Here is a 14,497-nt window from a genome sequence, read left to right as displayed (position 1 = left end):
TACGACTCTGAGAGGTCATCCACCTTACGTTTAACACACTGAGGCTGAACGGATGAAGATTGTGAATTAATCAGAAAATAAGTTTCACATTAAAGTATCAAGGTGTGTGTGTGTGTGTGTGTGTGCGCGTGTGAAACCGCCGACAAACATGTGATTTTTACAATGCACTGTTTCCTGCTATTCCACGCCCTCTTAAGTTCAGCAGGTCAGAGTCATGATTCTGAGGAACACTTCCCTATATATTTGTATGTATCTAGGTATTCAGAGGACTCAATTTTAATTAGTGAGACCTCAAATACATTACAAATGCTTTTCCATTTGTGAAGTGAAAAAAATGAAATTACTGTAATTATTATTTTTTTTTATTAAACTAATATGTTTTTTCACTAAATGCAGAGTTGTTTTGACAGAGATAGGGCCGCGATCTTTACAGATGTGGTGCTCTGTTTCATGTATGTTACCCCTGCGAACACAAATGTATTTGAACGTTTTAACTTTTAAGTTTGATAATGCTCCATTGATGCCACCTATTGGCGGAAGTTGTTAATGCTGGTTTCAAGCTGCAGGTGCTCTTTGTGCTACTTCTCTATCTACAGGTTGGCCTTGGAAAATATCGTTGTTCTATTTCGACGTCGAAGACAAGGACCTTAGCGAGGTGGACGACGTCGCCTCCATTGACGACGTCTTTGCGGACTCCGTGTCCGGGTTCTCCCGCTCCAGGGCTTCCACCTCCACGGTCGTCCCCAGGGAGAAGCCACGCCGGACGGCCGAATTATTCGGGGAGATCATGGGCGAGGCGGCGGCCATCAAGGGCATCCCTATGCCAGCCCCGCCTCTCACCCCCATGTCGGATGACATGCAGGTTTTCCTCCCGGCGTGCTACCCAGTTCCCAACCGTTCAGCATTTCTTCACTGCTGCGGGTGGAGACCCTTCTACCCTGAAGACTTCACTAACGTGGAGGGGTGGGCTGATACTCAGGCGAGGGAGATCCCTCGCCTGGAGCCTCCCCTGGCAGCGCTTCTCTGTCCGGGCGCCGGATGGCGTCCTGACGAGAAGCCGCTGCCCCCCGACCGCCTTCAGAAGCAGATTGTCGGCCTGACGGACAGTGTTCATCTGTGCCTCACAATCTGCGGCGGCGGTCAACAACCTCGCCCTGCTCTCCTCTGCCCTGGTCTCCTTGTCGGCTGGCAGGGAGGCTTACGGCCCGGAGGAAGCCGCAAGGTGGCTGGCAGGCTTCCCGGTTCCCGGGTCTGCACGCTGTGGTGACAGCTAGCGGGCTACGCGGCGAGCCTAGCTGGACAACTCGTTGCTCGTCCAACGGGCACGAGTGCAGCGCTTATTGTTATCGGTTTTCAATGTTGAAAGGATAATACTTATCCTTTCAACATACTTTTTTTATTATTCTTATTAATATTATATACTAGTACACTCCCCCCGCGCCATTGCTTAGTGAATCGATGGTATCTGTAGACGCCGCGAGTCAAACGGACAAAATCGATTACATCACCGTTCCTCACATACATCGATTAAGAGTCGAACGAGGTGGATTCTGATCGATTGTCTCACCAGGAGGTCCTGGTCCTACGGGGTCCACTGAGGACCACCACGTCGTCCACTGAGGACCACCCTCTGGTCTAAGTATCATACTGGGAACACTGGTTTGACTGGTTTTATTATTAAAAATTAAAACAAAAAGTCTGCATCAACAATAGGAGGATATAATTACGGAATCATTTATAGATATAAATAAATATATATATATATATATATATATATAGTTATCGTTCTCAATGTAGAAAGGATAATACTTTAACAGCAGGAAAACTTCTAGGTAATCAATAATACTATTGGAATAATAATAATCTCCTAAAGTCGTTCTTCGTCAGCAAAACAAAAACAATCTGTAGGCTACAATAAATTACCACACACACACACACACACACACACACACACACACACACACACACACACACACACACACACACACACACACACACACACACAGGGGCCCCAGGCGTGGGGCCCCTCTGTCCATGAGGCAGGCCAGCTGCTGGGTCCCGGTCCTGGTCCTAGACCCAGCGGGGCCCCGGGTCTAGGGCCCCCAGGAGGGGCCTCTGGTCGGGGGGCAGGCTGTCCATGAGGCAGGCCAGCTGCTCTGCGCCCAGCTTCAGCCGGTCGTCCAGCAGGCGCCGCTCGGTGGCGAGGGCCCCCTTCATGCGGACGTGGTGCCGGTAGTCCTCGAGGGCCCCGGGGTCCAGCCGGGCCTCCATCACCCGGCTCACCACGCACTCCCGCCGGTCCAGGTTGGCCTTCAGCTCCAGGGCGTCGGCGTGCTGACGGAGGAGCAGCAGACGCTTCTCCTCCAGGGTCCTCTGAGAGACAGACAGACAGGCAGAGAGAGAGACAGGTAGTCAGAGAGAGACAGACAGGTAGTCAGACAGGTAGTCAGAGAGAGAGACAGACAGGTAGTTAGAGACAGAGACAGTCAGATAGACAGACAGGTAGTTAGAGAGAGAGACAGACAGACAGGTAGTTAGAGAGAGAGAGACAGTCAGACAGAGTGACAGGTAGTCAGAGAGAGAGACAGACAGGTAGTTCGAGAGAGAGACAGACAGCTAGTTAGAGAGAGAGAGACAGTCAGACAGACAGGTAGTCAGAGAGAGAGACAGACAGACAGGTAGTCAGAGAGAGAGACAGTCAGAGAGAGAGATAGTCAGACAGACAGACAGGTAGTCAGAGAGAGAGAGAGAGAGACAGACAGACAGGTAGTTAGAGAGAGACAGACAGGTAGTTAGAGAGAGAGACAGTCAGACAGGTAGTCAGAGAGAGAGACGGACAGGTAGTTAAAGAGAGAGAGAGACAGGTAGTCAGAGAGACAGACAGGTAGTTAGAGAGAGACAGACAGGTAGTTAGGGAGAGAGACAGGTAGTCGGAGAGAGAGACAGACAGGTAGTTAGAGAGAGAGACAGACAGCTAGTTAGAGAGAGACAGTCAGACAGGTAGTAAGAGAGAGAGACAGACAGACAGGTAGTCAGAGAGAGAGACAGTCAGACAGGTAGTCAGAGAGAGAGACAGTCAGACAGACAGACAGGTAGTCAGAGAGACAGACAGGTAGTCAGAGAGAGAGAGAGAGAGACAGACGGACAGACAGGTAGTTAGAGAGAGACAGAGAGGTAGTTAGAGAGAGAGACAGTCAATCAGACAGACAGTTAGTCAGAGAGAGAGACAGTCAGACAGACAGGTAGTCAGAGAGACAGTCAGACAGACACACAGGTAGTCAGAGAGAGAGAGAGAGAGAGAGAGAGACAGGTAGTCAGAGAGAGAGAGACAGTCAGACAGACAGGTAGTTAGAGAGAGACAGACAGGTAGTTAGAGAGAGAGACAGACAGGTAGACAGGTAGTTAGAGAGAGAGAGACAGACAGGTAGTTAGAGAGAGAGACAGTCAGACAGACAGGTAGTCAGAGAGAGAGACAGTAGGACAGACAGGTTGTCAGAGAGAGACAGTCAGACAGACAGGCAGTCAGAGAGAGACAGTCAGACAGACACACAGGTAGTCAGAGAGAGAGAGAGACAGACAGACAGGTAGTCAGAGAGAGAGAGACAGTCAGACAGACAGGTAGTTAGAGAGAGACAGACAGGTAGTTAGAGAGAGAGACAGACAGGTAGACAGGTAGTTAGAGAGAGAGACAGACAGGTAGTTAGAGAGAGAGAGTCAGACAGACAGGTAGTCAGAGAGAGAGACAGTCAGACAGATAGATAGGTAGTCAGAGAGAGAGACAGACAGGTAGTCAGAGAGAGAGAGACAGTCAGACAGACAGAGAGGTAGTTAGAGAGAGAGAGAGAGAGAGAGAGAGACAGGTAGTTAGAGAGAGAGACAGACAGACAAACAGGTAGTTAGAGAGAGAGACAGACAGGTAGTTAGAGAGAGAGACAGTCAGACAGACAGGTAGTCAGAGAGAGAGACACACCGCGTCCGCGTGCTGACGGAGGAGGAGGGTCCTCTTGGAGGAGACAGACAGACAGACAGACAGACAGACAGACAGACAGACGGGTCCTCACCCTCTCCCCCGTGTCGGGGGCTCCCTCCCCGGCGGCCCCCAGGGCGATCTCGGTGCGGGCCAGCCGGCCGGCCAGCGACAGCAGCAGGCTGACCACCTTGTCCAGGTCGCCCACGAACATGCGGAACTTGTCGAGCTGGTGGGGGGGGCAGAGCCGCTGGACCCCCGCCTCCACCTCCCGACCCAGGGCCTCGTTCTGCTGCAGCTCCTCCTGGAGGCCCAGACGCGCCTCCCGCAGCACCGACAGCTTCTGGGCCAGGCTGAGGATCAGCGCCCTCTAGAGGAGAGGAGGAGGAACAACAAGACGCTACGTCAGTGACCAGTGCCCTCTGGGGGAGGGGAGGAGGAACAACAAGACGCTACGTAAGTGACCAGCGCCCTCTAGAGGAGAGGAGGAGGAACAACAAGACGCTACGTCAGTGACCAGCGCCCTCTGGGGGAGAGGAGGAGGAACAACAAGACGCTATGTCAGTGACCAGCGCCCTCTGGGGGAGAGGAGGAGGAACAACAAGACGCTACGTCAGTGACCAGCGCTCTCTAGAGGAGAGGAGGAGGAACAACAAGACGCTACGTCAGTGACAAGCGCCCTCTGGGGGAGAGGAGGAGGAACAACAAGACGTTACGTCAGTGACCAGCACCCTCTGGGGGAGAGGAGGAGGAACAACAAGACGCTACGTCAATGACCAGCACCCTCTGGGGGGGAGGAGGAGGAACAACAAGACGCTACGTCGGTGACCAGCGCCCTCTTGGGGAGAGGAGGAGGAACAACAAGACGCTACCTCAGTGACCAGCGCCCTCTGGGGGAGAGGAGGAGGAACAACAAGACGCTACGTCAGTGACCAGCGCCCTCTACGGGAGGAGAGGAGGAGAGGAGGAGAGGAGGAGGAGGAGGTGGTAAGGAGACCCAGCAGAGGGGGGTGCTGCCTTCCTCCTCGTCCCAGGCTTCAGATCACTGACACTGGGTGCAGACCTAACCTTTGTCCCTGTCCCCGAAGAACCTGTTTTATTAGGGGTCCCCTATTGTTTCTGTAACGTTTATACCTTTGGTTTTCAGGTATGGTAACCAATAACCCCCACTACCCATAAACCCAAATGTGTGGTACTGCACCCAAAGGTGGCGCTATTGTAAAAAATCATGAATTAGGCTTATTTCTCCTCACCAGATTGACCTGGCCTCAAAATTCTTTCTGAATATTAATCTCTAGAATCAGATGCATTTATAAAAGTTATTCCACTTATAAACCTCGGGGCATAAGACCCAAACCATCTTGGGTCTTATGCCCTAAAAATATTTACTTTTCCCGCAATTTCATATTAAAGCTAAATATGCAAAAAAGATTCACAGGCTACAAAAATTATCTAAAATTCACCAAAATCGCCACATGAAATCTTTAGACCAAGCGTCTGAAAAATCATCGAACAGAAATTGTTTTATTTAATTCCATTTCAGAAATATTGGACAATAAAGTTGGAGCAGTTAGCCCATTTTTCTTATATGACCATTTTGTAATTGTGCAAACAAATACGACTATTATTAGGTGGATACCAATACCCCCCACAAATACCCCCCCAAAGGTGGCGCTATTTCAAAAAATTATGAACTAGCCTTATTTCTCCTTACTAGATTGACCTGGACTCAAAATTCTTTCATCATATTAATCTCTTAAATCAGATGCATCTTTTTCAACCTGGTCTTCTGCTCTAAAAGTGTTTACTTTTCCCACAATTTCATATAAAAAGCCAAACGTCCACACTCTCATCCTATTGTGCCTATATGACCATTTTGTTATTGTATAACTACCATACGGCTATTATTAGGTGGATACCATTAACAGTGCAAATTCTCAGATCTGTACTCTTTTAAGAAAGCCCTTAATTCTTGATGTTGTGTGCTTATCAATCAACATTTTTACCATGTGAATGAGGATTAATGCATTTTGTGAATGTCAGTGGCTAAACGGGATAATGCTGTGTACTGGTGATCCATAGGTTGAGAGTTTGAAGCCTGATTAGAGCATTATGAACAAGCTGAACATGACATTCTGTCATTACCACTCATTTAAGAAACATAGCATTGAACAGCACCTGAAATTCATCAGTTAATCAACATTCCGGCTCATTAGTTTCCAAGAATCTGACTGCCAAGACACAGTATGGCACTAAGGGGAACTTCTTCATTAACCATTTTTACTTCATAATTAACTCTGTCATATTTATATTTCTTCCGTTAGTGTTCTTGTCTACAAATGCTTAATTTCCCCAGACAGAATTTCAAAAAAATTCAGGTATATGCTTTGAGGAAAGCGCTTAATTCATTAGAGAAATGTCTGCTTTGAGTTTTCTGGATGTTGTGTGCTTATCAATAGACATTTTGACCATGTGTATGACCCGGGGATTCCACCGGACCCGATACGGCATCGTGACGGCTGCGACTTTGCCCTGCTTGCATTTCCACCGGGTGCGTTACGGCAGCGCAACGTGCGTTGCGAGCCGGCCGTATTCACGCGAGATCACGAGATCACGCGATAATCCTAAACCTAATGTACTCAACTTCCACTCCCAAAACTACTACAACTAAATGCCACGCTTTGTCCTTCCGGCCATTGCCCTTATAAAAAGGATGATTTGGTACATAAATGACGTTGTGATAGGCTACATGGGCTGAGTATTGTGTTTTATTTTGAAAATTGACCGGATGCTCTATGGCTTTTACTTTTTCACTTCCTGCCCTGCTCGATCTGCTCTGTTGAAATTGACGCGGTTCAGCAACGGCTTGCGGCAAAAATAGAAGTGCTACGGAATGATAGCGCTGCGGCACGGCGAGCCGCTCCTGGGACGCTGCTGAGACGTTCCGCAGCCGCACCCGGTGGAAATGGTCTCATTGATTAGAGTGGAACCTATCTGCTGCGGTGACCGCGGCCAAGACATGCCGCAGCCGTAACGTTGCCGTAACGCGTGTAACATAAATATGTAAATGCTGTCAATTATTTTTGTTTATGCTCCGTTCACTTGCATGGGCACTTCCCAACTTCCGGCGGTGAATTATATTTGATAAATCACCATTGCCCAGTATAATTGACCGCCATCAAGGTAAACAAACAGATTTTTGGCCGTTTGCCATTTTAATCTAGATTAAAAAAAATAATCTATGCCCACCACTAATATATATATATATAGATATATCAGTGGCGGCTGGTGGTTTTTAAAGTGAGGGAGGAAGGACTGCGCGCTTGGTTGCCATTGGCCTGCTTGCACTGTTGGTGTATGGTGGCATAAGAATGTGAGACTCAAGTTGTTTCAGGGTGTTTTGGTGAACTACAAAATAGCAGGGAGGGAGTTATGTGAATAAAATGAATACAAAGCCACCAGTGGCATCACTGTAATTTGAGAAGGAAAGGATGCAAAGCATATTCAAATCAGGCCTACTATTGATTTGTAAAGCTAAATAAAAAAATCTGGGCCTATCATTGGGCCTATTTTTGCCCTCACTGACAGAAGTTATTTAGCTATGTTTATTTTCAGTTACAATTGTTTTAAGAAAAGACTCAAGAACCAAAGTGATGCCATTTAAAATGCATCATGCTCTGAATCATTCACTAACACCCTTTCCACAATATCAAAAAGAGCGGTCAGAGTAACAAACTAGTAAAAGAACAACAAGAACATTATTTCAAAACTATTTACATGGGCTGTAAGCCTAACTATTCAGATTGAGGGACTTCATTTATAGATCAGATCAATCCTCCTTGCTGTTTGCGTTGCGAAGCCATCAGTGACCTGGTCATACCAAACTGGATCTTTTTTAAGTGATTTCAGCATTTTCTTTTCAATCGAAATAATGGCCAGATTTGTTAACCTCTCCTGCCCCATCACATTCCGTGTGTACGTTTTAATTTGTTTCAGGCAGGAAAAACTTCGCTCAGCTCCTGCAGAGGTGGCACCAGTGTTAGCAATCAGAGACATAAGTTTGTACAGCTGTGGCATCGCTCCATCAAGGCCGCTGGATTTCATGAATTCGAGCGCATCACAAAGTTTTCGTGTGTCTGTGTTTCTAAAAAAATGGTGAAGTTCAATTTTTAATTTGTCTGCATCAAAGAAGTGGCCATATGTCTCCATCAAATTCGCCAGTGCCTGCGTGGGAAATGAGACTTTGAAAGATTCAAATTTAGCCTCATCCAAAAGCTCGGAGAAGCCCAAACGATCGAGGTGTTGGAAGCGCTGGGTGATTTGGGTGAGCATGCTGTCGTGGATGGCATCATAAAGCGCTCTGTATGCCTGACGGGGATTTAGCAGCCTTCTTTTTGCCCTGTGAGATACATAATAATAATAATGCATTGAATTTATTTAGCGCTTTTCTAGACACTCAAAGACGCCTACAGTGAAGGGGGAGGGGGGGGGGGGGACCTCACTAACCACCACCAGTATGTAGCACCCATTTGGGTGATGCACGGCAGCCAATCGGCGCCAGAACGCTCACCACACACCAGCTTGAGGTGGAGAGTGAGGGATGAGGTGGAGAGAGAGGGAAAAGAACATTTAACACTACTATGGACCACATGTAAACCCTATCGACCACATTTAAACCCTATCGACCACATTTAAACCCTATCGACCACATTCAAACACTATCGACCACATTTAAACACTATCGACCACATTCAAACACTATCGACCACATTTAAACACTATCGACCATAATTAAACACTATCGACCACATTCAAACACTATCGACCACATTTAAACACTATCGACCACATTTAAACACTATCGACCACATTCAAACACTATCGACCACATTTAAACATGTAAACCCTATCGACCACATTTAAGCATGTAAACCCTATCGACCACATTTAAACCCTATCGACCACATTTAAACCCTATCGACCACATTTAAACACTATCGACCACATTTAAACATGTAAACCCTATCGACCACATTTAAACACTATAGACCACATTTAAACCCTAACGACCACATTTAAACCCTATCGACCATATTCAAACACTATCGACCACATTTAAACCCTATCGACCACATTTAAACCCTATCGACCACTTCAAACACTATCGACCACATTCAAACACTATCGACCCATTATTATCAATATTATCATCATTATCAACCCATTATAAACAAAATACTCGACAGATACAACCGCCCATATTAACAGACTACTAGCCCATAATAACACACTACTAGCCCATAGCAACACACTACTAGCCCATAATAACACACTACTAGCTCATAGTAACACACTAGCCCAACCTAACACACTACTAGCCCATAGCAACACACTACTAGCCCATAATAACACACTACTAGCTCATAGTAACACACTAGCCCAACCTAACACACTACTAGCCCATAATAACACACTATTAGCCCATAGTGGAGAGGATTATACAACCTTCAGATGCTGGTATCCCACCAGGTAGGAACTAACCCTACCTGGTGTACCTTATTACACAGCTCTTTTCTTCAACCGGTTTGCAGTCTTTAGTCGCACTCATTTTCTGCAGGAAATGCATTTTCTAGTTGTTATTATTATCTTAATTCAAAGTAAATTCCATTCAAAGTGAATGTAGAGACGCGTTGCTGCTTTGCTGCTGCAGCATTTGATGCCGAGAAAACCGGCAGCAAAATTACATCAGGGTCTTCTGTTTGAGTGTCAGCCCTGGTGTAAATCTTGTCGAAGACACTCTCTACTTTCAGTTCGTCAATTATTTGTAGGAGGTTTTCAATGCGCCGTTTGCAGAAAGCGATATCCATTGACTTGTGCTGTAAGATGTCAAAGACCACGTCAGTGTGTGCAAACAACTGCTCAAATGTACTAACCAACTTTTTCGCCACCTTTAACTTAACACTAACCCCTTCTCCTCCCACACACAGGGCCGGGAACCAGCTTGACCTAATATTCACCAGGTCCTGCGGTACCTCTGCTCTTTCCGTTACCCCGCTCCCTGTGTCTGACCATCACTTTGTTGATTTTTCTCTCCCCTTGAAATCCTCTCCCTCCCTCCTCTCTAGTTCCCACATTGTCACCACTCGCCGTAACCTCAAATCCCTCGCTCCCTCTGTTTGCCTCTAGTGTTCTGTCGTCACTTCCTTCTATCGAACGATTCTCTCAACTATATACAGATGAATCCTCAGACACTCTGCTATCCTCCCTCTCCTCCTCCTTGGATTCCCTCTGTCCCTTCCACTCCAGACCAGCTTGATCTTCACCGCCCCCGCCTTGGCTGTCCCTTCCTCTGCAGACTTGTAGAACAAAGTTGCGAGCAGCTGAGAGGAAATGGAAGAGATCAGACTGTCCTATTTATCTATCTCACTATCTTTTCCTTCTTTCAGATTTCACCTCTTGTGTATCAACAACCAAATCTGCCTTCTACCGGAACAGAATCAACTCCTCTGCCTCAAACCCAAGGAAACTGTTTTCCCTGTTCTCGTCCCTCCTCAACCCTCCCTCACCCCCACCTCCTTCCTGTCTCACTGCTGATGACTTTGATACCTACTTTACCCAGAAAGTGAAGGACATTAGCTCCTCTTTTATCCCTGCCTCCATTCTCCCTCCTCCCATCCCCTCCTCTGTCTTTACCCAATTTATCCCTCTCACCTCTGACGAGGTCAACAGAATAATAACATCTAACCATGCCACCACCTGCCCCCTTGACGCTATCCCCATCTCTCTCCTCCAGGATGTCTCAAGCGACATTCTGCCATTTCTCACATCAATTATCAATTCCTCCTTCACTTCAGGCATTGTTCCAGCGTCTTTCAAGACTGCCAGAATAAAGCCTCTCCTCAAAAAAACAACTCTTAATACCACCGACATCCAGAACTACAGACCGGTATCTCTTCTTTCATTCCTGTCTAAAACACTGGAACGTGCCGTTGCTAACCAACTGTCCTCCTATCTCTCATCTAACAACCTCCTTGACCCTCACCAGTCAGGCTTCAAGAAGGCTCACTCCACCGAGACGGCTCTCCTCGCGGTGACTGAGTCCCTCCGTGCTGCCAGAGCCTCGTCCCTCTCATCGGTCCTCATTCTCCTCGACCTGTCTGCAGCATTTGACACGGTGAACCACCAGATCCTTCTTGCCACTCTTGCCGAACTCGGCATCGCTGAATATGCTCTTTCCTGGTTCACATCCTACCTGACGAACCGCACCTATCAAGTGACATGGAATGGCTCCTTGTCCAAACCTTGCACGCTTGAAACTGGTGTCCCTCAAGGCTCTGTACTGGGGCCTCTTCTGTTCTCCCTCTATACCAGGTCTCTGGGCTCGGTAATTGCATCACACGGCTTTTCCTATCACTGCTATGCTGACGACACTCAGCTATTTCTCTCTTTCCCCTCATCTGAGAAAACCCTGATTGCAACACGCATATCGGAATGTCTGGCGGACGTCAGCACCTGGACAACTGCCCATCACCTGAGGCTTAACCTCAACAAAACCGAGCTCCTCCTAATCCCAGGGAAAGACTGCCCACACATGGACTTACTGGTCACCGCGAGAACATCACTGTATCTCCCTCTCCAACTGCCAGAAACCTCGGGGTGGTACTGGACAATCAATTATCCTGCACTGCAAACATCACTGCGGTCGCCCGATCCTGCAGATTTGCACTTTACAACATCCGCAGAATCCGGCCCTTCCTCACAAGGGAAGCAGCTCAGCTTCTTGTCCAATCACTGGTCATCTCCCGCCTCGACTACTGCAACTCGCTCCTGGCTGGACTTCCTGCCTCTGCAATTAAACCTTTGCAGCGCATCCAGAATGCGGCAGCGCGCCTCGTGTTCAACCTACCAAAGTTCTCCCATGTGACCCACCTCTTCCGGGACCTCCACTGGCTCCCTGTAGTAGCTCGCATCAAATTCAAGACGATGGTACTGGCATACAAGGCAGTCGATGGAACTGCCCCTGCCTACCTCCAAGCATTGCTAAAGCCACACACCCCAGCTCGATCCCTCCGCTCAACTACCTCAGCTGGACATCTGGAACCGCCATCTCTAACAGCTAGCAAAGGCCGTTAAGCAAAGTCACAACTTTTCTCGGTTTTGGGACCTCAGTGGTGGAACGAGCTCCCTGCCGCTCTCAGGACCGCAGAGTCGCTCACTATCTTCCGAAAAAGACTCAAGACTCACCTGTTCAGAGTCCACCTCGACTCTGCATAGCCACCTTCCCACTTCTGACCACCATTGTACACTGTATTGTATTTTATTGTATTGTAGTACTTAACTGTGTAGCAACTGCAGTAGCTGCTATCATGGCTGTAACACGGGGAATTGATTGACCTAGCGATCGTGGTACTTGCACTTGGTTCTATGAACATCCTTTCTGTACCGACAGCGATATATTGATGCACTTCTTATGACAAATGTACTTATTGTAAGTCGCTTTGGATAAAAGCATCTGCTAAATGCCCTAAATGTAAATGTGAAGAGAAAAAACACAAATTCAAACTCTTCCATCTTACACCTCAAACCATCAGCCAAAACGAATAGTCTCGTCGTCCATCGTTGGACGCACAGTAATATTCTCGAAGATGTCGTGTAGTTCGTCATAATTAGAAGCAACCGTATTCACTACTCGGGAGGAGAAGTTCCAGCGAGTCGGAGCGTTCCGGGGCAGCCGAGCGCACCTGAATTCCTCGAGTAAAGCTATCCTCTTGCTTGACTTGGAGAAAAAAGAAGTGAAGCCACCCAAGTGAGCAAAGAAGTACTTTGCTTGGGGAATGGCCTTAACACCCTGACTTAAAACTAGGTTTAAGCGATGTGCATAGCAGTGGACAAATGTTGCACAGGGAGCCACTTCTCTCACCTTTGCCTGCAGGCCATTCAAGTGCGAGGCCATGACCGCGGCACCATCATACGTTTGGGCGACAAGTTTATCCTTGAAATTGAAACCTGACAACTCAGCCTGCACAAATTCGAACAATGACTGAGCATCTCGACCATCGGACACATCAAAAAAGCCTAAGAAGCGTTCCTGAATGGTACCATAGTCATCAACATAGCGCAAGATGACAGACAGCTGTGAATGACAGCTTATGTCTGTGGTCTCGTCGATTTGCCAAGAAAAAAATGCTGTCCTGTTAAGTTCCTTTTTTATCTCTGTTTTAATCGAACTGTGAATGGCTGCGATTAAATCGTTTTGGATTGTTTTTGACGTGCCTGTGAAGACAGTCGAGCTTTCCATATGTTCTGCCAGAACGCGGTCATACTGAGCAATCACCTCCACAAGCTCCCTGTAATTTCCCTTGTTAGAATTTTCCCCTTCGTCATGCCCCCTAAATGACAACTCTTGCATGCCCAGGTAAGCTGTTGCATCTAACAGACGTTTCACCACCTCCCTATTGCCACGCACTTTAGCATTGTGCTGTTGGATTTGCAGCCGCACACCCTCATCTACAACCTGATCTATAGGCATGGTGCCTAGCAAGGAAAGTCGGATAGCAGCACCAACGTGATCTTGACACTTGTCGTGGCGTTTGGTTGCCCTATCAAGATTTTTCACATCAGTGAAACCATGAACAGCCCACGTTGGAGATTTGCTATTATTCATAAGCAAACAAGGCCAGCAATAAAGTTGATTGCTTGTAATGCGACCAGTAAGCCATGCGTACCTAGCAAACCATGTAGCACTCACAACACTGACGTTGCCATTACTTCTGGTGACCTTGATTTTGGGAAGTGGTCTATCTCTTTCTTTGGTCGCTCGCTAACTTAGCACTGTAACTGAATGAATGGAATGCTTTTTGTAATAAGACGTTAACAATGTCCTCCGTTTCCAATGTTTCCATTGTGCATTTATGATCTCGCTATCGCAGATTTCACTTGCTCTGCGTCTCTTAGTCTGAGCACCGCGGCAATGCAGACCGGGTTTGTTATCGACAGTGTGGCCAGATTGGCCAGATTTCCCGCCCAATGATAGTTTTTCCAGCCTAACATGGTTAAAAGTAGCCCAATTGGGTGGGAAATCTGACCAATCTGGCAACACTGCTCAACATCCAGGGATCCTGCTTATTGGTTCATAGCGCAGACAAATAGATTTTTGCACGAATCAGACCCCTTAAGGTCCGACCCACTCAGAGGAGGATTTTCCTCCTCTCTGCCATTGAAACCCATGTTATCCACCGGCCGCCAGTACTTTCGGGGAAATGAATGGGAGTCAACGGAGGCTGAGGGAGGACGTTCCTCCCTGAAGTAATTGTCAATAGGTGATAGGGGGTGCTAATGTCCCTTTATCCAGGGAAACGAACATTATATATTCAAAGGCAATAAAGTAGTCATATTTAAGGGCATTAATTCATTACAATAGTCTGGGCAATCTACATTTTTTATTCTCAACAATGTTAGGGAGGATCTTCCTCCCTCTCCTCAATGGAGGAGCCTCCACTGATATATATATATATAATGTATATAATATAT

The 14,497-nt window shown here is 47.2% G+C and overlaps 1 protein-coding gene across 4 annotated transcripts in view; it reads right to left on the bottom strand.

Moving 5' to 3' along the window:
* Nucleotides 1–1,656: 1,656 nt before the first annotated feature.
* LOC115547873 (protein Shroom2) overlaps nucleotides 1,657–14,497 on the bottom strand; it is a 34,636-nt gene continuing 21,795 nt past the window's right edge. For all 4 annotated transcript variants that reach the window (XM_030362369.1, XM_030362371.1, XM_030362370.1 and 1 more), the window contains 2 exons: nucleotides 4,062–4,337; nucleotides 1,657–2,373 (listed from right to left, as the gene is read on the bottom strand). In XM_030362369.1, the coding sequence (XP_030218229.1) occupies nucleotides 2,071–2,373; nucleotides 4,062–4,337 (579 nt within the window). In that variant the 3' untranslated portion in view covers nucleotides 1,657–2,070. The remainder of the gene's footprint in view (nucleotides 2,374–4,061; nucleotides 4,338–14,497) is intronic.

Source organism: Gadus morhua, chromosome 7 (assembly GCF_902167405.1).
Source record: "Gadus morhua chromosome 7, gadMor3.0, whole genome shotgun sequence".
NCBI classification, from domain to species: Eukaryota; Metazoa; Chordata; class Actinopteri; order Gadiformes; family Gadidae; genus Gadus; species Gadus morhua.
The sequence above is the reverse complement of the archived record's forward strand: the minus strand, read 5'-3'. Positions and strand labels throughout refer to the sequence as shown.